The sequence below is a fragment of the Plectropomus leopardus genome, chromosome 1 (assembly GCF_026936395.1).
Source record: "Plectropomus leopardus strain MGB_pleo_1.0 chromosome 1, ASM2693639v1, whole genome shotgun sequence".
In the NCBI taxonomy this organism is placed as follows: Eukaryota; Metazoa; Chordata; class Actinopteri; order Perciformes; family Serranidae; genus Plectropomus; species Plectropomus leopardus.
Window position 1 is genome coordinate 25,767,967 of NC_142176.1, and position 26,700 is coordinate 25,794,666.

Consider the following 26,700-nt stretch of genomic DNA (forward strand, 5'->3'; position numbering starts at 1 on the left):
AATTCAGCTAACGAGGCTTATTTCTGCTTAAAACCTCACCAGAGCTGCAATTTACAGGCGTGGGCCAATCCAGAGGCTGCCTCTGGATCTCCAAAGTCTCCTTGACCCAGTGTGTCCTCATACAGGTTTTTACAAGACAGAGACAGAGATTACATTATGAAAGACAATGAGGCCCTTTTCGCTCAAATAAGCTGCATCACTATGCCTACACAGGAGGCATAGTGTGAGCATCGTGTGAGTGTGATCTAGCTAGAAGCATAAATGGAATAGAATAGACTTGAAGCTCAAAAAATAAGCTTTGGGTTGCGGTAAACTGGCGAGTGAAACTGTGTGTATAAAAGAGGTTTATATTCCTGTATCAGCCGCAGCTGCTCGTTCTTTTGCTGGACCTATACTTTGAATTCTGAATTCTGCATCTGCCATATCTCCCTCTGTTGAGGAGTTTACATATCACACTGGAAACAGGCTCCACACGGGGACTCTACAAAGATTGCTGTTTAGACTCAGGCTGATTCCCTGTCACTCTTCATTTGTTTTTCTCAGAGCACAACTCTAACAGAGATGGAGCGCTTGGCTGAGTATGCCCTCAAAGGAGGCTGAGATGAAAGGCATGGGCTTAGTTGCGTCCTTGCATCAACTATCTTTAAGTGACTCAATCATTAAAAAACAACTGTGATCGTAAAAGCAGCAGAACAGTCACAAACATCCAATTACTGAGAAACTGGACGTCAGTCAGGCTTAGCGATGGAATTCCTGAGTTCTACCATTGCTTAGAGAGACCTTGTGAGATAGTCCGGTCCTTGTAAATGCAAAACAATGCTCAGAAAACAACCACTTGCACGACATCAAATCAGTTGCAGTTTCTAAGGTTGGATAGGGTCCTGATATCTACTTGTATAGTCAATCAAATGTATCAAGTCCTTAGTCTGGAGGTCTAAAATCAAAGATATTAAGCCAGCATACTTTGTGAGTCACAGCATGAAAAGTTTATACAGAACCTAGAATGGAAAACAAAGGAAAATCACAGCACTTGTTTTTCTTTTTGGTTTTTTGTCCAATCTTATTTGTATTTGGAGAACAAATCATTCCCAAGAGAACTACTTCTGGTGTCTCCTCTTGTAAGGCTGTTAAATTACTCCCGACTAACATAATATACTGACGTATATTTGAATGCAAATTGTAACTTACGCTCAGCAATGATAAGTGGCGGATAGAAGAGGAAGTAGCCCACCAGCTCAGCTGACAGCTGACCAAGGAGGTTTGAAGCAGTAGTGCCATTAAGGAAGACAGTCCCATTTCTCACAGTGTAGACCAATGACACAGCAGGAGAGCCTGCTGCCTGAGAGACACTCAGCATCTGGGAGAAAGAAAAAAACAGGATGAGTACAGGCTCAGAGTCAGAAGAGGACAACGAAAAACCTAGGTAGAACCAAATAAAATGCTTGCGATGACATTACTGTAATGTGCAAATCTAAAAGATTAGTACAAATCGTGTAAAACAAACTAGCAGAGACGACAAACATCAAAAAATCAATTGTTGTCTTGGATCAACAAATAGGAAAATCATCAAGAAGCACAACGGCTGGGAAATTGGCAAGGCATCAAAGAGTGCAAAAATATTGCAGTATTATTTTTTTCATCCATGCATAACCGTCAAATTAGCTTTAATATAGGGTGCACTTTAATGTGGCAGCTCATTAAAATTAATGCAAACATTGCCTCCCTAAACATAATTAATTTGCATCTCAGAAGCAGCTCTGTTTAAAAGGCAAAGCCTAAAGGGGACAATTTTGCACAAATCGCACACAGTCTGCATCTGTCTGAAGCTGTCAAATCACCTCAACATCATGGTAAAACTGATGTGTAACAGGAGATGAAACTGTTGAAATTATGTCTTTTCTTTTATACTGCACCCAAAAGTTAGCAAAGTCAAGTGTCCATACTCAATCTAGCTTTACTTTTGTTTGGGTTGTTTTTTTTGTTTGGGACTTTTTTTTAAAAAAAAGGTGCTATTAAGTCAGACCTCAGATTGTTTTGATCTATTTAAGTACAGTGAACACCAGAATACTACACTGTGCATGTTTCAATGCTGACTTTATGTGACAAATCGCAGCATTATCACTGGAACAGTAACCGAACACATATACAGTGCTACACAACTGTTACACCACAGTACCTGAACAGAGAGTTTGCTGTTGGCGTTGAGCACTTTGGCCTGTGCTTCCAAAAACACCTTCTCAAGCCTCTGCTCCATCATTTGGGAGAAGCGACAGGACCGAGGATCATCACCTGCTCCCACAAACTGCAGCACTGGAGCATAAAATCAAAATGACCTCACAAAACCATATGCGGAAAACATAAATTCTGAGCAGACATGCAATTGTTATTTCCTCTTTTGATGTGGAATCACAAGATTTATTTTCTTTTATTACTCCTCAAACCTAGTTTCCACTGAAATAGCTCCAGAGCAGAATCACAGCAGGAACAAATAACAGTACATCTCAAGCTTATCTGTGACTTATTTTTTTCTTTTATCCCAACTGAACATTGGCTGACCTGTTTTCAGCTGGAAGCCAGTGGCTGGGCTTGATCTCCATAATGCAACTGGGAGGGGCAGGGCTGTTACCATGGGGAGGTACTGTCGCAGGTCTGAAATCAGCTTATCACGGCCATAGGAGTCCAAGCCTTCCAGCACTACAGAGGGAGGGTAAACCATGTCCCCTCCAGTCACGTGATAAGCCACTGTCATGTTAGGAGAACCAAATACTGTCTCCACCTAGGAGGATGAAGTAGAGAACAGAATTAGATGTCCTTAAAGGACCACTTTGGTAGTTTTTATCATGTTTTAGGCCATGCACAATGCCTATAGCTGAGTGGGCTACAACTTCACACCAGGCTAAAAACTGTGTTTCACTGCCGCCTCTCGTTAAAGGTTTCAGGCCTTTTTCACCTCTGATCATACCCAGCACAGTCTGCACATGACCAATCAGTATCACAACCCAAGCCTCTGATTATAACCAGCATGCGTATGGCAGACTCCTATAGTTCCACAACCCAAGCACTCACCAGCAGAAGATCTAAAGCCTGAACTGAAGTCGTTGATCCTATAATCATATGCATTGTTAAAAAATTCGTTGGGCAGCATATTTATAGTGATAATTCTGTATTCATACATGAGAAATTAATATTAAATATTTTAAAACGAAAATATTTCAGGTAATAGAATTTAAATGAATATTTTTTGGTTAGTCTTATTATATTGAGCTGCAAATCTCCACAGTTAAGGTGTCTATTAGTAACACACCTGAAAAGCAGCTCTCATATTGCAGCTGGCACAGAAGACGTTGCAGACACAAAACATCAGCAGTCAGAGGATTAAAAATAATTAAATGATATTATTTTTATTACGTTATTATGATATACTTATATTCATCCAACACCCATGATCCAAACCACATAAAATTAAGACAAAATAACATCCACAAATAACCTTTTTTTGCGGCTCACCCACAGGCTAATGACAGATGTGATTGTTGTTCCAGTGAACACACCCAACAGTGATATCACAAGGTCCTACAGGTCACTTCTACAGCAAGGTGAAAAATGAAACCTAAGAAGCTAAAGTTAGGCTGCTCTTTAAACAACATTTTAAACCACTTTTTAAATAATAAAGTTTTTTTTTTTTAATTTGCTTCAAACAGGAATGTAATCCAATGAATTGTATCCATTCCTCTCAATGGGTACAATCACCAAAACAGGAAATAAATACCCACAAAACAAAACCGTACATATAAAGAACATAAACTATACTCAACCATAGTAAAACTGTTAAGAACATCCTAACAATAAAAATGCAAGATTTAAACAAGTTCCTGGTTCACATCCTCCTGACAAAGTTCTGGGGCTACTGTGGTACCTCCTGTGGAATAAAAAGGTACTTCATCACATTGATGCAGGAGTCGTGTATATCAAATGCTACCAAAAAGCTGTTATTCGCAGCATTGCAGCTTGATTGGCATCATTACCCACAGTACAACCACAGGTACTGAAGTGATAAACAACATGATTAAAGTCTCTGATGGCTGACATATTTTGTCTTGTGGTATCTATTGTACTGCCAAAAACCACCACAAGGTTTAAGAGTGATTTTCATTTTAATGCAGTGTGACTACTGAGTTGCTAAAAGGAGAATCTGTTACTTAACTTGCTTTATTTCCTTTGTCAAAGCCAGTACTGTGTGGTAAAATATCAAAATGATGGTTTGATGCGAAAGCCCTTAACCAATAACCTTTTTTAAAGGAAGAACAACATGCAGCAGTGTGAAAAGCACAGGTGAAAATCATGAAATGAATGATGGCTGAATTCTATTTAGCTGCTTCATTTTCAGAGTTGTGATATTATGCATGCTGACTCACTGTCACACAGTCATGGCTCACTGGGACACTTGAATAAAATGTTGTCATCATTAATATTATTAGTAATACCTGTGCTTTTTCTACTGTGACAAATCAAAATGTCTGCTGTGAAAAAGGCCTCTCTGAAGCAAGTTTGAATTTTTATTTTCATATCATTCTGATGAAATGAATGACAGGAAACCATCCAATGCATGGAAGCTAGTAAAATCGATTAAAAATTGTACACATTCTGTTGTCGGTAATGTAATGTAAAATACTTGCAGTTAATCGACAAGAACCTATCCGTGATATGGCCCTTTAGGCAGGATCAGAGGATAGTGTCAATCAGTCATGTTAGTGAATAAGCTGAATGACAGGATATTGAACTGCATTGGATTGATGGAGCACGTAAAGAGTGTATTCTAACCTCTCGCTAATGAAAGCAACAGGGGAGAGAGTGATTATGGAATACAGAAATGAGAAAAGAGAGTCAGGAGGACTGAAGGGCTGTTGAGGATAGAGAGAGAGAGAGAGACAAGGGAGTAAAGATGAGAGAGACATGGGAGAGACTGTTAAACAGAGAGTTTGGGACAAAGAGGCTTGTGTTCCCTCACTTTAAATCCAAGAGGCCAGGTATCACTGCGCTCTCATTCTCACAGAAATACAGGTGAAATGTGTGTTTCATAACTGTGTGTACCTACAAATGCAGGTGATCGTCAGTTAAGAGTTTGACGTTTTGGTGAACTCCACATACACAGAAACCGGAGAGCGAACGATGACAGATGTAGCAAAACTAGATGTGAGTGTAGGAGAGGTGAAACCATTCAGGTCTGTTATCTAACCCCATCTGAAAGCCTGCGCTAACAAGGAGATCCGCTAGCCAAAAACACTGAGAGCCTATCCTCTCTGTAGCTGAGAGTAACCACTCTGCCTCCTCACAATTCAGCCTTGTTACGAGCTCTGTGAAAAGAGCCCTTTATTATCACTTCATCCTCTCAGGCTTCACCCATGTGAAGGTGTTATTAAGAGATTGCATTTCCAGAAAGCCAGAGTTTGGTAACACACCCACTAACTCTATCTCAAAGAGTGTGAAAGACTGCCAGCAGATTAACCCGACGGATCTCAGTCAGTTTTTCTAAAAGTTTCAAGTCACTGGAGAGCCCTAAGCACAAGACACAAAAATAGTTTACTTTTATGTATTCTTTAAAGGCTCAAAATGGTTTTAGCCTCGTCGTTCACTTCATTTAGTCTATTTCTCATCATCTTTTTAGCATCAGCATAGCACATCTCTCTCCTCCCAACCATTTATAACCTATAATTAAACACAGAGGCAATTTCCCTCGCCAACAGCTTGCTTCCCATTGGATGAAAGAGCAGTGCTACTAAAAGGAACCCAAGCATTGCTGAAATGGGTGACAGGAGTGCAGTGAAGCAAGACACCTTCAGAGACTACAGAGAGACAGAGACAGAGAGGGAGCATGTGAGAGCATTGACCTTCACATAGGCAGGACGAACACACAGGCCTCACTCTCAATTATTTGATACTTCCACTTTGAGAAATACAACACACCGAGACATTTCACCAGATTGCAGATATACAAAACGCACACACACAAAAACATGCACACATAAATGTGCTTAGCACTTGCTCAAAATTGCAACACTCTGAAGGCACTCCAACCCACTGGAGACTAGGAGGAGAGTTTTTTTTTATGAAGGGAAGAAATCCAACCGCTGCTTCATCTGTTTCCCCTGAAAACAGTTTTTTACAACCCAATTTAATTCTAGCCATTGATTTTTTCCCATGTTCAGTACATGCACAGAAAACATTTTACCAGCTTGCTAAAATGGTCCCCAGAGGGAGTCTTTATCTCTGCTTTTAACACACACATATAGACTAAAACACACATATTTCTACTTCTCACCAGCTGCATTTTGTCGCTTTTCATAGCCAAGAGGTGCTCCTGATACAAAGTCACACTGAGCGGAGGTATTAGAGGCTTACTGGAGAGAGAGAATGGTTTTTGGCACAGTGGGAACCATGATTGGTTCCACAAACGGCTAATCCACAGACACGGAGATCATTGTGTGTGCACTGGATCTGCTTGTGTCATTATTGCAGAGGAAATGCTGAGGTTGGTTTCCTTCTTAGTTTTTGGGTAAATTGCTTTTGGTTGAAGTGTGGATAGATTCTGTGAACTCTCTGGTTTTAAATAAGTAAATAAATATGAAGGAATTGGAACAACAGTTCTCATCTACAACTATGGCCACAGTCCTAATCTATATCTTGTTTTAGTGTTGGTTCAGTTACTCAAATATGTGACATCACCCACTGCCTTCAGGGACACATTCAGTCAACCTAATTTCTATATTAGGACTCATCTCTTCTCACATAGCCTACATGAGAGCCCTCGGTATAAGTGTCTAATTCAGTCCAAGCTAATAAACCTCCAGATTTCTGTTGAGGGCATGAATACGAACCATTCACTGTTCACCAGTGTTACAAAACTGCTTGATTTTCTGCCAAGATTGAGTAACAGCTTGGGTCTGTAAATCAGTAGCTGTCAATCAACATTTACAAACTGCTTTAAAGGAAAAAAAAGAATTCTTTAAATAAATCTGTTCATTAAAGGGAGACGAGTCTTGAATAACAATAAATCTGAGTACCATTAACTTCACTCAATGCACATGCAAACAAGGCAAAAACTTTAAATTTATGTTTGCATTTATTCTGATTCTAACTCTGCTTTAGGTGACAGGTTTAAGTTGTTTCTGAGTAATGATGCTGTTGACGCTGTAGAGAAAGAAAAACAGTAGTGTGGATTTCACTTGCTGACAATTAAGGGAAGTTAATGCTGTCTTTATGTTAATCAAGTTGTTTTTTTGTTTTTTTTACCACTGTGCTTGTGTTAAGGAATTAGGGTCATTCTAAAATGACAGGCGTTTGTGTAGAGATGTGTCATGGAGAAGCAGTAAAGTTGCTGTCAGAGAGAAGCATGGCCCCTAATAGAAAAAAGCAAAAGTGTAGTTCACAGCATCACAGAAACTGAAACAATAGTGTCATGAAGCCAGAAAATGCACATTTTTTCCTTAGAAGTGGCAAACAAAAAAGTAAAAAAAAAAAAAGGCTAAGGCTGCAATAACTGAGACAGTGAATGTTGTGTCTCCTGAAATATAAACTGTGGCACAGGTTTTATTGTTGAATATTTCAGTTAATGGATGAGGATAAACGAGTGTCAGCTTCATCATTATTCATTACACTTGGCCAATACAATAGTAAATGAATGGCTTCAAATATTGTTGCATATTAGAGCCTTTTTAATAGTTTTAGTAGTAGTTGCAGTTTTAGATATACGATACGATACAATATAAAATGTCCCCGTAGCGTTAAGTGCTGCACAGATAATGCCTCCACACTTACAACAAAAACAATAATCACACCATGACATATATATAATATACTATGCGTTCAGTTGAGAGGTGTATGTTTTAATTTTCTAAGACAGTTTACGTATATATCCATTAAATGGGAAATGGACTTCATTTATATAGCGCCTTTCTACCTTACCAGACTATAATGTTTACAATTGGCCTCTCATTCACTTGTACACACACAAATTCATACACTAGGAGGACCAGGGGATCAAACCACCCTCCTTGTGATTAAAAGATGACCCGCTCTACCTCCTGAGCCACTGCCGCCTCCATTAGCTGAAACACCTGCATTTCTCTTGAGTGATTAACAGAAACTGATAACAGCCTGACCTGTGCTTGGGCCGATGTATCATTCAGAGCTTTTCGGAGACCCTGACTTAGTCCCCTTCGCAGGTTTTGCCTCTGAATGCTGTCCAGCCTGTTTCTTCTCACATAGATGGAAACAACTAAGAGAGATAAAAAGACAGAGACATGCGGGCAAAACAAGGGAGAAACTAAGGCAGACACCGAGCAGAACATGTCAGAGAAATAAAATCCACAGTTTAATTGTTTTTATTTAAACCGTGTTATAAGTATTCTTTACCTGTTTTCACCCACAGTCTCTCTGTGATGTTGCACTGCTGTGGTGGGGCCTCTGTGGTGGTGGTAAAAGGCGAAAGGAAAATGGTAGAGCCCCCCCTGGGAGGACTCGTTCTGGGGACGGGTGGCGTGAACGTTCTCCTGCTGGTTTGAGTCCTGATGGTTGTGGTTGGGGTGGTTCTCCTGGTCACAGGCACGGGCATGGTAATGGTGGCAGGCTGTGTGGTTCCGGTGGTGACTCTTGGGAAAGGCATGGTTGTGGTGGTTGAAGCTACAGTTGTGGTGGTAAGCTGGACAGAGTCTGTCAGGGTTTCCTGTCCATGGGGCAGAGGTGATACCTGAGATGTCCTCTCGGTGGGCCCATCAGAAAGGGTAATTCTGACTGATTGAGAGGGGGCTAGACTGGCCGCTTTTTCTTTGGGGAAAGTGAGCGCAACTGCTCTAGATGTTCCAGCGGTTAACTCGTCCATCCCCGCCTCTGTAAGGACAAATGTCTCAGTGACTTCCTCTGAGAGATAGTGATCTATTGATGAGGTGAAACTTGATGATGAGGATGGAAATGTGGCTTTTACAGACCCAGATGATGATGCAGTGCCTGGGTGCATGGTTGGTTTTACTGACAATATTTTGCCAAGTGAATGCAACGTCGATGACGACGAAAATGGAGCTTTAGACGACACTGACATTTTGGGGTTATGTAGGGAGGAGGACTGAAAAGCTTTGAAACTACTGTATGATAATGGTGAAGTCTCTGAAGATGATGAATGAAATGAAACAGATGATGGTTCCAGCTCAGTTGGAAGGGTTAACCCCCTCGTTTTTGAATCAGTTGTGTTATTGATATTGTCAATATCAGAGAAACTGAGTGCAGGGTTATTTGAAAGTGTGACAGCAGCATCAAATGCATATTCAAGAGAGTCAACATCTGCCGGAGGGGGGCTGTGCATGCTCTTATACGCCAATGCAAGAGAAGAAGCTTTTGAAGATTTCATGGAGTCTGGAGTCATGTGAGCGAGGGGCAGAGAACCATCTGAGCCCCATGCAGTGTTCACAGTGGCTCCTTGCTGTACTTGGACAGCTGCAGCAGATCTGAGATTAGCAGGAGATGAATTCAGTTTCTGTTTTATATTTTCTGATGTTCCTTTAACATATGTAAAAGATGGATGTTCGCCAACAGTTGGATAAAATGAAGTTGGAACACTGGTGACTACAGTTGGATCAATTGAATTAAATATATGCATATTAGCCTTTTGTCTGTCTTCCAACTTCAGATGTTCATACGATGGGCCATCTGTTTGTGAATTAGATTTTGCCCTATCAAAGCCAAAAGATGTATCTTCTAATTCAAAGGCAGCACTTTGAAAAGACACAGGCTTGGTGGCTTTCCATTTTGTATATGGTGCCATTAATTTTGTGCCAAAGCTGAAAATAGCGCTAAATGATTCACGGCTGTTTTGTCCATAACTGGAGGAAGTAGTTGCAGCAGAGGAAGCAGCAAAGGGAATGGTTCTTTGTCTGCCTAAATCAAAATTTGCACTATCACTTCTCACACTGGTGATTGGTCCCTGAGAGGGAGAAGCGGAGCTGAGTGTCAGGAAGATTTCAGACCAGGAGGAAGGAAAAGACATCGTCACATTATCTTTGCGAGAAAGACTTTTAAGAGGTTCTGACGATGCATCAGAAGTTGCTTGAGAACCTTTGCCAGAACCTTGAGGGCCTTTATTCAACATGAAGAAATCATCTGTAGTTACGAAATTTGGATACTTTGTTGTGAACTGTCCTGATGTAACATCCTCTGTGTAAAATACAGTGTCTCTGATTACAGTAGACTCTTTATTTCCATTAAATAAAGGAGAAAGTGAACTTTTTTCTGTATTTCTGTGGAAGCTCTCAGAGGGCTTATTTCCATATGCCATGTAAACACTGGAGGCTGGTGTCGTTTTATTGTTCCCTGCAGTTGTTTCGGCCCTGTAAGTTGATGGTATGCTGCGACCAGCCCTTTCAGATTTTATGATATGAGCTGAGGTGTCAGCCGAGGACGCTGTCTGGAGATATTCATGAGGAGTAGTTTGATCAGATGTTGTAAAAAACTTGTGGGGAAACGTAGCTAAAGATCTTGTTTGAAAAGGTCCTTGTGAAGATACTGAGATTTTGGGTTGGTCTGCAAAATTAACTTCACTACTGGCAGACAGACCAGTGTCATCAGTGTTGTTTGGGCTGAGGCTGAGAAAAAAGGACAATAAGTCTGTAGGCGGAGTAGTATGTGAGAGACTTTCATACATGTTTTTGTAAGTCATATCCTTTGCTAAACTAACTGGCAACACTGAACCAGAAAGAGACATCATCCCAGTGTTGGAGGAAAATATTACTTTTGGCAATGTCCATCCTCCAGGCTCCTGAGTGATGCCTTTGGGAGACCCTGTTTGTGTTACAAATTCTGGAACGTTTATAACTCCATTACTTGGCAAATGAAGCGACTCTGACTCTGATGTGGAGGAGGTTGTTCCTGTTCTGGTGATAGAACTGAGGATGGAACCAGTGGTGGAGTCCAGCCTTGGCCCTGTGAGCGAAAGTGAGTTATTCGGGTGAGCTTGAGCGGAAATGGATTTGAGGTCTGCTCCTGCTATCTCTCCCTGGTTGTAATTTATATTGATGGCAGGAACTCTGGGGCTGCCGTGACCCGCTGCCGTCAGTAAATCAGCGGGATTAGATGCATGCTCTGAGGACACCATGCCAAAGTGAATAGGTGTTAGCTCAGTGATTGCAGTTTCAGAGAGAGACGTTTTACTTGCTGGAGAATCAGCGGATCTGAACGTCATTGCTGGTGATACGGTTGGATTTACAATACGTGAATTAAGAGGCAACATGATTGTATCTCTGACGCTTTCACTAACAAAAGTCAGACTATCTACGGCTGTCTCGTTTTCCTTTTCCGCATATGCTGTTTGATTTAACATCTGCTGTGTGACATGACTAGAAACTGAATAGCCTTTAGGATGGGCAGACAGCAGTGCTGATGTGGGATTTTGTAAAGCTCCCTGCTGCCTTTGAACAGCTTGACTCTCTTGATTGGAGGGAAGTGAGGTGCTAATTTCAAGATTATTGGCTGATAGAGAGTTCATACCTGGGTTCTGGGTTTGAGTGGATCCATATAAAATCTTTAAAAGATTTTCTCGATGGTTAGGAGCAGAAAATGATGTGTATGTGCTGGTTGCTGGTGACTTGATGACTTCTGTGCCTACACTCCTTATATATGCTCCAATCCCTCCATAGATTTTATCCGCTGATGAGTATAATGAGTATTTTGTCACTTCAGTGCTCTTTTCAATGCTGGTTTCACTTGGAGAGTGAGATGACTTAGTTGTAGTGCCTTGCAGTCTCTGTGGAACAGCTGGTAGGTCAACAACTGAATGAGTAGTAGAGTGTGCTGTTGTTAGACTATATGTCCAACCCAGAGACCCTGGTGGTGCTAATGTCTGAGGAGTAGGACTAGACATAATGCTTTGAACTCGAGATGAAGCTACTTTTTTCATCCATCCAGCAGAAGATAGCAGTGACTCTACGGATGATAACACAGAGGAAGTGGGTTGAACTGATGAAGACAGTGATGATGACAAAGAAGAAGATGATGCTGCTGATAATGACGCATTCCTGTTTCCATCCATTAAAGCCACATGCGATGGCCTAGAGACAGTTGATGTCATGATTATGGTCTGAGGTGGTGTGGTATGTTGGAAAGACATGCTGGAAGTCAGACCTGAGCTGGCGAGAGAGATCCTGTCCCCTGAAGACGACAATGAGGAGGACATCTCTGAACCCTGGCTGGAGCTATGTGAAGGCCATTGAGTGGTGTGGGTCTCGTCCCTGGTGATGGTTGGCGAGGTTCTACTTTGATCCAGGCTCACTGGATGTTTGACAGTTCCTGCCATGACGGTTAAGACAGAAGAAAAGGCAGGCTGTCCTGATAAACCTTCCCCCTCAGACTCTGAATCACCAGCTGAATGGACGACTGAGAAAGGCACCTCCTCTGCCACCGACACATCAGCCAATGGATGAGCAGGAGCAGCCGTGACTGTGGGGTCGCCTGGTAAAGACGAGGAGCCGGAGGCATCATAGGTGGATTTTTCTGTTAACAGAAAGAGAGAAAAAGAAAGGGTGATATAATATTGGTAACAAAGGTATAATTTTAAAGCTGAAGCTATTCTTATTTCCATTAATGCTCTTATAAGGTTCTATAAGGATTGCAGGAGTAATCTTCACCTGGTAAATACTATGTTTAAAAGTTGCATCACACCAACAGTTCAGGCTGGTTTTGGTGAGGCTGTGAAAGCAAAGTTATAAACAAAAAAGCATGAACAAATGAATAAACCTACAAAAACTTTTCAAAAGAACAGAAGGAAACCAACAATAAATTTCCCTTGAAGAGCTTCTACCCCTTGCTTTTTAACAGGAAGCTCCTCAGACAGATTAAACAAGGTTTGTATATTATCAGTTCATAAAAAAATAACATTTCTACTTAAAACCAACAAAACAATGACTAAATCATTATTCATTCTGTTGTTACATAACAAGCATGTAACATACATTATAATAAATATAAGTTGTTTAATGTGATTTAAAAAGAAAATTACTGGAAAACGTATAACCCTGAATTTAGGCTGATTCCAAATATCTGGATTTCACAGCAGTTGCAGACTTTCTCGGGATGTCAACACTTTCTGCAGATGTCTAGAGAGTCTGCTAGGGGTGCAGACTCCACCATTCACCACTGATTACCCACAATTCATGGCAATATGGACTTGACATTGTAAATTTGTTTTGTTTTCCAACTGTGGACTGGAAACAAATAATTTGTGAATATAAATATATATATATATATATATATATCATTATGTGGTTGAATATTATTCCGACCAATAATATTAATAATGCAAAAATAAAGGCTAAAAAAAGGAGCTGAAAAACAACAAAGGAGGTCTTCCAATGTAAATAATACCCAACCTATATAGTTACAGGCCAGCCCTTATTTACAAACAATTCTGCATTTGAATGTCTATAGTCTATATGTTATATATAAATATCATTTTGTTCAGTCACAAAATAACTCTATAGCCTACATGGGATTAATTTAAATATTACAGCAGCAATTACATCTGAAAAATGTCTGTAGTTGTGACTGAAACTTTTCTATGTCAACAAGTGAAACAGATTGGAGGCCTATCCATCAACTTATAGTCTATGCCCTCTCAGACTTTATGTGAAGACAGTGAAAACGTCACAGTACATATTACTGAAGTTTGCGAGAGCTCAGTCCACAAGTCCAGAGTGTGGACTTTTGGATTCAGCCTATGAAGCCAATTAGAAGCTCTAACTTCTTGTTTGCCAGTTTGGACCCATTACCAGAATTTACTTTGGACAGGAGCTCGTACAATAAACATTTAGTCAATAACCAATAAATGATTCTGATGGTTATTTCATGAAGAACGTAAATGATGAAAGTATGCATACTGAAACTACAAGAAATTACAATCCATCAAGTCTGCAGCTGTGAATGTTAATAAATGGATTTGGGTTCATATGCTCTGCAGCTCTTTTTCAGAAGGTAAGTGGTCGATTGCCCATTTGAGTGTCTTTCTAAGAGCTATTCCAAAACAAAAAGCAGGTGTTATTCTAGAGGAGAGTAAATAACCAGCCAAATATTTGTTCGTTTTTTCACAACCCAGAAACCCAAAAGCATCTCTTATCAATGGCTCAGAACTAATCTATAATGCATTAGTGAGTGATTTATTTAAGTCATTACTTACAACATATGGGGCCATTATAAAAGGTGCTTTTTGGAAAGTGCAACCAAATTCATTTTGTCTATAAGTGAAAAATATATCTAAAATGACATGTTGATGCTCTGCCCTATTAACTGGCAGTGTGAAAAATCAGACTGCCTACGCATTGGGCATATCCATTCAGCCTGCATGTCAGCAAAGAATTAAATACTCTAAACATGACAAACGAAGCTATTAGGAAGAGCCAGGTATGTCACACCACCATTTAGAGGACACCTGATTCCAAGTATACGCATTTACAGAGATGGCTCTGGGTGTAAAGACTACTTCGAATGGTGTTAGGCTGTTAAAGTTGCAGAAAATGTTAAGTTGACCTTTTAGGAAAATCTTTTAATTGACTGTTATCATGTTAACCTATGTGTCAAGGCGAAAACCAATCACAAATGCTACTCACACCAGGTTTGGATGTGTAAATACATTTTTCTGATAGTCTTAGAAAGCAACGCACACCGAGGGCAGACATTTATGTTTTCCCAAAGGAGAGAAAAAGAGACAATCTTCAAAGTGGAACAAATAGAATTACTTAAGAGATGGCAGCTGTGCGCTCAAGAATAGCAAAGATAACACAAAATGGACTCATCTTACAGTGGTTTGTGCCTTTGCAGGAATTATGCCTCAATAAAGGGCAGACAGAGACGAGATACGGGGGTTTACATTACAGTAAAGTTTAATAAGGTGATGGAGGTGATTAATGCACCAAGACGGTCGACAAGAAGTTGTCTCTCATCCATCCCTGTCCTCCTCTCGTCTCCTTTTATTCTCAGCACATCCTCGACACATCCACAGAGGACTTCTTTTATCCATTTGTAAAGCTTTGCAGTCCTGTCACACCTCCCACCCCCTCAGCATGTTTCTCCTGCTGAAGTGCATCCAGCCAGCACTTGCACACAACTGCTTCAGTGTGGAGTGACATGAGCAGGAGGGACCCTTTTGAAGACATACATGAACCTGGACACTCGCATATCAGTCATATTCCCTTATTCTGTTCGACTGAATGCACCCTTTGAACATAAACTACATAATTTTGAGATTTGTCCAGAATGCACTGTGGAAATTACTGAGGCCCTTGAGTCCATGTTTTCTGAATTACACACATGGTGATTAGCTTGAGGCAGTGTGTGTACTCACACAGCTGGCACTGTAAAGCTATCTGAAAACAATTCTCTGTCTTCAGATATTTCCCAACCATTAAATGTAAACTCTAATAGGATCTTACACTTACTCATTCAAGTTCCAGGTCACCAACCCTGAATGTATTCTTAAATGTCACCAATATCCCAGAGAGCTAGCATAATACTTTCATAATTTGTTTTTAAAGGAATAAATCTCTGAATTTCGTTAACAGCCACCATTCATTTTTTAAAGATAGCTCTTTCATGCTGTATTTGTGATCCCACCTAATTCCCTTTCTTTGATAAATCACTAATGTGCTTAAATGTGATTAGTGAAATTGCTATATTGCATTTTTTAATCCATTCTTTCAAAAAGTGACATAAAACTAAAAGTGGGAAGAAGAGAAATGTATTTCTGTATTCACATAAGAGCTCTAAGGTAACAAAAGGATATGCTTCCTGCTTCAAGGCCAATAAAAAGTCAAACCATCTGGTCATCAAACTGAAAGAGAACTTCCTGGCTCCCCTCCTTCGCCTGCTTAGTGTGCCCAGTGTCAACATGAGTTTGGGTGCACAGAATGGAGGCCAGTCCAAGAGGAGGTGTGGGGTTCACCTGTGGTTTGCCACCTGTTCTGACTGGGCTGAGCATATGGGAGGATTTTAACAATGTACGAGAGAGGAGAAGGTGTGCAGATAAAAGCAGACAGTGATAGAGGCAGGTGGAGAGTGATGGGAATGGGAGGGCTGTGAAAAACGAAAGTCACATAGTTCAAGACCACAGAAATCAGTGCAGCTGTTGGGTAAAAGAGTGGTACAAAAATGAGAAAATTATTGAATTTGCCGTGAAGTGTCTGCAGTGCAGAAGTCTGCAGGTCCTTTTCAACAAAAGTCATTTATCTTCATGATTCCTCATACCATCCAGCTTCAGGCTTGAATGCAAAGTTGCAGATGGTGTCACATAACTACCAGTATTTTGTAGGAAGTCAAGTTGATCGTAAAAGTAGGGAGTTGACTTTACAGGAGGAGTAGCACAAAAATGAACAGTCCATAATTGAAAATTACTTGTTGTAGTCAACAAGCAAATCAGGCGGTTCTCCGGCACTGTTGGTACGTTTACTTATGAAAAGTAATGCACCACAATTCATATATAACCTGCGTAATCAGGAAGGTTGCAATCACATGACCAATGCACTGATGGGAGTGAATAAGGTGGTAGTATAAAGACTGAAAGTCCCAAACTTAACCTGCATAACTCTACTTTAATTATGTAACTTTGCCTTAAGTACCTAACAGAGTAACGGAGTAAACATCAGATAGCGTAAACAGAACGTTGGAATATGCGGATACAAAAAAAGCCAATATTGCCAGGCAGGTTGGAATTAAAGCCATTTTATTAGAAATCAAATGGGAAACTGGTTGTTAATGGGATAAATAACAATGCAATTTCTTATGCCTCCCATAAGAAACTGACACTCCCAGCATCTATAATCACTAAAATTCTTGATTTTGGTACACTTCCTTTATCAGGAGACAGCTACATGATCCTGACTTGTCCCTTAAACATTCTGCAACCAGCACACATAAACCACAGACCTCATTTCCACACTCATTTCCCCCCTTCTGCAGCCAGCACTATCTTTGAGCAGCCAGGACACAGACATGACACTGCCGGGGCTCCCGCTGCTCCACTCATATTATACACTGCTTTTCCTTTTGCTTTGAGCTGTTTTTGTTCTCTTGTGAGAGGAAAATGGTAAACAAGAGAGTATAATTCAATAGTGAGGTGGATGGATCCCTAAGAGCAGAGAAACACATTTAAGAAGAAGCTTGTTGACTGCTTTTGAGGAAGTACCTCAGAAGTCCCTGCTATGTTTCAGCATATACAACTGCTTTGAGCTGTTGTTCTATCCAAATTAAAATTAGGAGCTCAGTCAGTTAGAGGGAAGTCTGGGAGGAGAGAATATTGATTGAAAAATTGCATCTTAACATATGTATTGCACATACCCTCTGCATTTTTGTCTGTGTATGGAGACATCCTGTCTGTGCAGGGCTATAGAGGGAGGATGGTGGCTGTGACGCCAAGCTCTGCTGAGATGACAGTATGGATGGGAGGAAGGATGTCACACACAACAAGCACCATGATTTCTTGTTTTTTCAGAGAGTGCAAACAGCACAGCAGGCTGAGACACGCATTAGCTGTCTGGAACAAAGCCAAGCGGACACTTAACCCTGCAACCATGCAGAGAAGTGTACATGGTATTAAAGGAAGTGTTCATTCATTTACTCACTCATTTATTACTCCTGACAAGGAGGATACAGTATGTTTTTGGTCCAGTTTGATTGCTTGTCTGTGGCCAAGAAGACCATGTAATTGATTACATGTGATTCCAGGATTTTTTTAAAACCAGGCTGCAGTAAAATACACACACTTGCTCAATTCAACACACTCTGCTATATCAACATCTAATGCAAATATTCTTCTTCACAAATTAAAAAATCTAATTCCTAATACAACTCAAACATGTACCAAACTGAGTTGACTTCTTTAAAAAGTTAGCAAAGTTTTAAGATTGTGAAGTCCAGGGGAGTAATGATATATCAATCTGGAACTAATATATCCATGCCATGATCAATGACCAAATACCATCCATGCCAAGTGACATCAATACATATTGTCAACTAGATGATATATATCAATCATGTGTACCTCTTTCCTAAACAATCAAACAATGCAAGTGGCCTAGCACAGCCATCAGCAACTATTGGAGCCAAGGTCAACTGATAACTATAGCTTTTAAAGCCTCCTATCAGCACCCATTAATGGGCAAAAATGATAAATAGACCACTAATATTTAGTGATATTGTCTCATACCACTTACAGACCCCCTGAATTGAATTAAAATCAAAATCATATCATGACAGACTTTCTGATGTCAGTATATTGTATTGTCATCCAAATATTCAATATAATATTGTATTGTGATGGAACTTGTGATTTACACCTCTTGTGTAACCTTGGTAGAGAAATGCACTCCATGCACTTAGTCCTTTCTAGTTTATAAATCTGTGTACAATCATCAAATGTGCAAAACATAACAACAAAGCTTGATTTAGTTTTCCACATTTCTATCAATCATTTTTTAAAAATCAGCCTCGGACTGACACCACTAGTCTCTCCATTTTCATTGATAAAATGATCGGAAACAAATACTAGATGAAAAGAAACAGCTCTGGTCAATATACTGACTCAGGAGAAGCAGAGCTTTCTCTCTTGCTGCCTATTTTTCCTCCTTCTCGTTCTCTCTCGCTCTCTCACTCCAGATAAAAGCCTATCCACTGACACTAAGGCTCTTCGTCTTTTTCAGCCCGACATGTCGACACACTGACTTCTGTCCTGATGCAGCTCAGAACGCTAGTCATGGCTTATGCTGTTGCACTCTGTCCACTCCTATTACTGCTCACCATGCTGTTCTCCACTGTCCTTGTCCCTGTGTTTTAGCTAGCTTCATTTAAGACTGGGTTATATGTTGACATATTCTGTGAGGTGATAGTGATTTGTTTAAGTCATTTAACATCGTCATATTCACGTCTTGTAACTTAATTATCACAAATAGGCCTACTGAACTTTCTAAATAGTCTAACACAAGACATTACATTAAATATTTCCTGTATCTGTATGCATAGTGGTACATTATGTTCCTATCTAGTTTTCCACTGCAGGCACTGGATGAGTTAAACACACTATAGAGCCATTATTCAGGGCTTTTAGTGAGCTTTTTGGAAGGTGACAGCGGACACATTCCCTCTGCTCTCACATGAGGGATCATATATCTGCTGGCTCAAACCCTTTTGGCGAAAATGGACGGACAGCAGCCAAACTTAATTGATTTTCAGGCCTCGTTATGTAAATGCAGAAAGTAAGCAGCAGAAACAGTGAATAAATCATACAGACAGAGTTCTACTGAACAAAAAAAACATTTATAAATAAACACCTTTTGATATGATGCAAAAATATTCAACACAATTTTTCTGTATTATGTTTATGTTCAGTACATAGGGGTTTTAATTATCAGGGTTGGAAATTAACTGTTTTGTCCACCTGCCACAGTGGCTGGTGGATTATAAAATCTACTATCCACTCAGTAGATTACAATAGGGGTTTTAATGGCTGATGAATAAAGCAAATATAGCTGCCACTTGCATATTTTAATAGCATTTGGCTGGTGGCTGATGTGAATTTCCAACCCTGGTTTCAAAGCATATTAACAATTTGAGTTCCTAAATGTGGAACCAAATGTGCTGACCAATGGCTCTTGGCCTTAACTGTCTATAAGAAAAGAATAACAAATTCCTGTCAAACTTTCAGAAGAAAAGGGAAAATGCTGAAATAGCATACAAGAGCAGAAATCCTAAAACACTAGAGTTTTTCCTCAAACATTAGAGTTTTTACCATTTTTAATCACATGGTCCATTTGTTTTGGAGATCTCTGTGGATAATTCTGCTCCACAAAAAAAACGCAATAATGCCTGGATCTTAAGTTATCAGAGAGTGCTAGGATGCCAGCCGGCTCCAACATGCCAAGGAGTGTCAGAGAAACACTGATTTGTAACATGAAATTGCTTTATTCAATGTTTTTACCGGTGTAAAGTAGAGGAGACCTCTGTGGAAAATTCAGCTCACGAGAAAAAACTCCTAAATATCTGGATCCGAAATGAGATGAACACAGATTAAGTTATCAGAGAAAAAAGGGGAGCACACATGACCTGTCTGAGATATGCCAAACAGTATTTTTTTTCGGCCAGTTATAATCACCTGGCCAGTTTTTTTTTTTTGGAGCATTAGAGACCTTTGTGGACAATTCTGCTCCCAGTAAAAACCTCCTGAACAATTAACAGTGAAGGTGTTCCAATTGGGAGAAGTTTCAACTGGTTGCAATCTGTTTTCCTCACGCCCAGATGCCACTAAATCTCTCTAATTATTACACACTCATTCTTCATGTAAGGTAGCTAGGCTACCATTTAAGGCTGTTTGCACTTAAAACAAATTAAAAGACAAGGATAATTTAGTTCTGCTAAGCACAGGACTATATATTAACATTACCTTAAAATAAAACAATATACTGACTTGTTGTGCCTGTGTTTGTTCTTCGTGTCTCTTTCTATCTACTTCTCTCTGATGTTTCAGAACTATTATTCCATGAATTTGTCATTATTTTTGTCGGGATTATCTCTCACTGATATTGTTGGAAACCCCATATTGACACAACAGGTGCAAAAGCTTGACGGGCTTGACACAGTAACCAAGGTGAGCAGAGCTAAGCAAAGGGCCAATTAGGCTACTAAATGAACAACCCTATGTCTTCAAGCTTCTTTATGTGCCCTTTACTTTACTTGGTGCAAGACCAGATATAGGCCTACTGCATGCTAGCAAATACACTCCAAAGCTGTCTTAATAAACTTGTATTAGTATGGTTTCACAATTCAACTAATACCGACTTGGGGCATAACAACTTATAAACATTTATAGGTACTGTATTTTTTTTAGGGAATGCACATAAACACTGAGATGATTAAGGAGCATTTCATTCTGTACCTTTTCTCTGACAGGAAAGCTCACTAAAATAACCCATCACATTGACAACAACTGTATCAGCAGTAAGGCATCTATAAATATTGATAATGTCAAAGCATGAATAACCTTTAGAGTCAGCCAAATGCTTGTTTGTTTGTTTTTTACATCACATTAATCATCTACACTTGATACAAAAATGCCAGACTAAATATAACCCCCAATATTCTGACAACATAAATGAAAAAATCTTTAAGCATTTTCAAATAACATTTCCAGACTGAGCAGACTAAATAAATTCTGCATGTATTTGTAGCTTTGATGAAAGATCTTCTGAGGGAGCCCAGACTTTCTGGGAGTGTAATGGCTGGGTGGCCTATTCAATATTAATATTAGATAGATGGGACCATAGCATCATCTGCATAGCAGTGAAATAAAATATGATGTTGTTAAACACTTCCAGAGGAGGAGAAGAAATTGACAGTGTTTACTGTGCTGATGGCTGACAAGTTCAATACACTTAGAGGGACAGTTCACCCCAGAAAATGTGAGATCACTCTCTTGAGTAATGCTGAATAATGTCATGATAATATAATGCTCATAAACAAAATGGCACTCCCTTATGTTGCTCAAAACGCCAAAAAAAATATTTTTGGCACTTTGAGCGCAAGCTGAGTGCCATCTAGTTCTCTTACAATGGAGAGAAGGAGGACATCTTTACAGCAGATATCCCTGAACTGTCTCTGACCATTTACACTGCAATATGGTGCTGAAGACAACACTGAGGTCTAGGAAGGACTACGTCTACATCTTATAACTGTCAAGAAAGCATTTACTGCTCAAGACTCAGTCCAAACGACAGACAGAGATTTGGTTCTTGGTTTAAAAGTTTATAGCTCAGCCTGTAATTATTAATAATTCAAGATTAAGATAGGTGATTCCAACTCCAGCAGTTTCACATAAACAGCACATTTACATTTCCTGCAGCTCCACCTGTTCAATCATGTTTGAAGAGCCTAGCCTTTCCTTTACTTCAGTTAAGGCTAGGCTGACTTCATTTCTAGTTGCACAATAAATGCAGAGCACCAAATAAGACAAATATTTTCTCAAACATAGGTGAATGCGAATGCTTTTCCTCTTTCAGTAATTGGAAATATACATGCCAGTGTAGCTTGTTTGCTTTCAAGTGTATTTAAAGTGAAAAAGCAAATGTCTAACAGACTTTTTCACTGCAGATATTCTGATTTGTCATACCAAGAACAGCACAGGTGGAAGTAATAACATTAACAATGGCTCAGTCAGCTCCATTAAATGTCCCACGTAGCCAGCTCCAACAATAGCAAGCTCTCCTAAATGGAATGCAATGGTTTTATTTCATTAATTACACCTGTGTATTCCTGCAATTACTTAAAAAGGTCCATGTCAAGAAAGAGTCACTACATCATGTGAAGAATTATCTCTTACTTCTAAAAGTACACTGGTTGAGCTGAGAGAAACTTGTGCATTTTATCGCACAGTACCACTCCGAAGGCACTGATCCTTAGAAATTAATGGTAGATAAAAAATATAAGAATATTTTCAGGGTGACATATTCCTTTGATGCATGCAGCCATCAGTGAGACCTTGTATTGGGCAGATAGGATGACTGTAAGTCAGAAAGCTCAGTTAGGGCTCTGCAGGCGACTGCAGTCCTATTAAAACTACCAAAAAGTAAGTCATATTTCACTTCAGCACCATGCCTAGAGGCTACACTGTCCTGTGAACTGTCAAGGTTGAAAGCAGAGCATGCATGTGCCAGAGCCAGATAAAAGCAAAGGTACACTCTTGCTATGGCAGCTTCATACAAATAAAATATAATGACAGAATATATGTTTCCTCACCAAATGTTAACAAATTTAAGATCAGGAGTGTTAACAATGCTCCAAACCAGATTAGTATTCTTGAGACGTATCTGATTTGTCAAAAGTATCACATGCTACTGCTTCTTCAAATATGGACCTCTTGTCCTGGTGTAACCTCAAAGAGAAAGGGACTGAATCTAACGGGAGCTCAAGGCTGTCTCCTGGGGCCGTGCATATCCGAGCAGGCAGGGGACGAGTGCAGGAGTTTAGCTGCATGCTGGGGCTGTGATGGGCTTTGGATTACAAAAGCCTTTTGACATGCAGGATGTGGGTGTGGAATGACAGGTAGGGGTGAAGGGAGGGCATCAGATGGTGACGCAGCAACTGACAGGACTGCCTACTGGGATATCATGAAGATTTCATCCTGAGTTATGTATTTGCGCTGCTTAATTTTAAACATGTAAGTACATTGAGTGAAGAGGGCATTTTTATTTTTATTAAAGGTTGACTGACAATCAGCAGCAAAAGCATGTGGAATTTCTGACCTCCAGTCACACCATAGAGGAGTTTTTCTTTTAGTGGGTCTCCATTTCTTTCATGCACATGCACAAGAACACACATACACGTGCACATATGTATTTTACATGACACAGTCCTTACAATGGTTTCACACTATTCCACTGACCTATGGGTGGCGGTAAAACACCAAAATATGCTGCAATGCACCAGCAAAGGCGGGGGAGAAGAAGACTGCAAGTTACTAAACATGGATGTGAACAATAGAGGATTAGGAAAACCTAAAAAGAAAAAAATCACCTTTGCTTGTGTTATGAGGAAAGAAATGAATTCAGCACATTTCTTAGATCTCAAGGATACACATTATGCATTTTGAAGACAGACACTGACACTTTTGTTTGTTTACAAGTGAACTCCACAGGGCACCTTTAAATTGAATAAAAAGAATCACAAGAACATGTTGCGAGTACAGATCTCCTCTAGTTTTGTAAGAAAATATCTGTGCATTAACCACAATGATGCTGTTTGATACTGATTAAGCCCGAAAGTCATTTAATAAGCTGCAGCTGTTTCAATTTTGGGTTATGATGTATGATTATATGCTCAACCTAAATTAGAAAAATACAGGAACAGAAAGTCCAGGGCCTATTTTCACAAACTGGATCCAGATCAGTAGCCAGCATGAGGATGTGAGGTTCAGTATTGCTATACTATTGGTAGACTTAGGTACTTAGGTAGACTCTGTAATATCAGTGTAGGGAAATGATTACTCTGGATTGGGTGAAAAAAAAGGGTTACCTGCTGGACATAATGGGATTAACAATACCAAAAGTGGGGTACAAAGTTAAAATCAAGGTACCTTATTATACACCTCTAAGCCTCACATAACACCAGAGGTGTGTACTCGTGTCACATAAGTCAGACTCGAGTCACAAATTTGATGACTTTAGACCTGACAAAATCAAAAAAGATTGCAACTTGACTCGGATGAGGAACTAACTTCACATTACTGAGTGCCAGCTGAGAACAAATTATACCAAATATCATTATATTCACATAAAAAAACTATGCAGTAGTTATGCGGTAGTAAATTGCGGTATGGAAAACATGCGGGTCAAACATTTGCAACTTTTAACTTGTTTAACTGTTTGACATTTGACATTGCACAAAGAACAGTAAGTCAAGACTAATAACATCTTTAGTGAGCTAATGCTTAGCTAACATTTGATAAACAGCTAAGTAACTTTTTTTTGACAAAATACATGTTTTAGAAAATAAACTAATTTTGAAAAGAATTGTAAATTTAACTGTTGTCAAAAAGCATTACATTTGGTGAAGGGCACATAATGACTTGTTCAGGACCCAAAACTCAAAGTTTAGGACTTGGAACTTAACTTGGGACTTGAGTGCAAAGACTTGTGACATACTTGTGATTTACAAGACAATGACTTGATTACAAACAGAACAGAACTACAAACTAAACATTACTGAAATAAATGAATAAAACTAATATGTACCTGCATAGTGATCTTGCCCGAGGGTTGATGCGTGCAGTCTGCTATTCAAAACAACAATATCTTACAAGAAGGGAAGGTGAAGTAACGGCCTGGTCACCTGTGACACAATTTGAGCTAGAAAAATGGACTCCACAGGACTACTCTGGTATCACTATTGGGGATATCACATGGCTTTGCCTCTGACTTTCTAATTGGGCCCTCAGAGAGACTTCAGAGGATGTCAAAGCTCATCCAAGTGACAGAATGTTGAGTGTTACTAAAGCATCTTATGTGTCCTGTGTTAACCTCCTCCTGCACAAATGAGAGGTATTACTATTCCTATAGCAATATACCTAAAGGTACAATATGTAGCATTTATAAATTTGCATAGTATTGTCAAAATCATTGAAATATTTTATTAAAATGAACTTCAACTTCTATATAAGAAGACTCAAAACACACTTTCTGTACTTTTGTTGCAACCTGTTGCCCTTCATTGGCAGTCCTCTTGGTATTCCACTTTGAGGAGCATGAAGAAAGATGAGACCTAATAACAATTCGTAAGAAGCAGGCTAATGAATAAACATCTACAGCTTGTAAGCTTTTACTCTATGTGTGCTGGGAGCATAATAGTTTTCTTCCTGTTTCATTCAGTAGATTTCCTGCAAAAGCCCAACCCTAAAGAACACCTGTTAAAATGCAGGTAGCTGAAAGCCTCCTAATGGTCTCATTTGTTTATGGTAATAATAATAATTAACCAAAATTATCTTACTTTAAAGTAATTCGTGTTTAATTTCTTGCACCTCTAGTTTTGACATCAATGTCATTAGGGCAAAAATTATCTGCATTTACTGCACTTGGTGATAAAGTGACTGTGATTCTGTCAAAGCGATACATAATTCATGCCTTCCGTGTCAAATCAAATTGCCTCTCGAAGGTATTATCATAAACATGATGAAAAAAAAGGCTCTTAAGTGACATAACAAAGACATATTGCAGCAGTTGTCCACTTATCTGCTGCACCAACAATTAAAATGAAACCTTCCTACACTTGACCTTGATCGTACTGCAAGGTGGTGAGAAGCTCAATCAAACAGGAACCAAATGGAAACGGCTACTGTATGATACTGAGCAGGGCCGACTCTTACTGTATTTATTGGCTGCAGTGCAGCAGAGGTTAGCTGAGGCATGAGGAGGATGGAGGGAAGAGGACAATAGGGGATAACAAGGTGGGATAAGCCTGTTAAGCTTCAGGGATCCCTCTGAAATCCACACCGGAGTCAAGCACAAGAATGTCAAAATGTATGTAATCACAATGCTCTATAATCTGGGGTCACTTCAAGCAGAAGGCCACAAATTAAGTTGCTTGTGTTTTACCTGGTGACACTTTCTGGTATTTTGAAAAAGGACATTTAGAAGGACTCTGTAAAACAAAATTCAAAATTCAAAAAGGTTTATTGTCAAAACATGAGGTTCATGAGAGGGAACGAAACTAAGTATTGATGTCACGGTACGCAACAATAAAATAGGACTCTAAAATCTAAAACCAGCAGAAATAACAAAAAAATATGGTGAAATAAAACAACAGTGTAAGATTAAGGAAACAATAGTACAAGGATAAAACAGTAAAAATTGCAGTGCAAATGCACTAATAAATTTAAGTATAAATATTTAAGTATTATTCCCCTGAAAGCACAAAATGCATATGTTATGTGACACCACATTACTCAATATTATGGAAGGATTACTGAATGGCCCAAAGTGTAAGGTGGGCCCCCTGACCTTCACCTGCAAAATGTCACTCACATTTACATGTATTGACCAGGAAGAGATTCAAAGAGATGCCAAACAGCTAAAAAATACAGTAAATTACTTTAAAGAGGCACAAAATTAGTGCAAATAGATACGAAACACAAAA

The 26,700-nt window shown here is 39.5% G+C and overlaps 1 protein-coding gene across 3 annotated transcripts in view; it reads right to left on the minus strand.

The window, feature by feature from the left end:
• kiaa1549lb (KIAA1549-like b) overlaps window positions 1-26,700 on the minus strand; it is a 72,354-nt gene that overhangs the window by 29,624 nt on the left and 16,030 nt on the right. For 2 of the 3 annotated variants that reach the window (XM_042484563.2, XM_088078763.1), the window contains exons 2-7: window positions 12,166-12,534; window positions 8,413-8,886; window positions 8,160-8,275; window positions 2,557-2,776; window positions 2,177-2,310; window positions 1,189-1,357 (exon numbers count right to left, since the gene is read on the minus strand). In XM_042484563.2, coding sequence (XP_042340497.1) covers window positions 1,189-1,357; window positions 2,177-2,310; window positions 2,557-2,776; window positions 8,160-8,275; window positions 8,413-8,886; window positions 12,166-12,534 — 1,482 coding nt within the window. The other variant, XM_088078746.1, reaches the window with a different exon arrangement.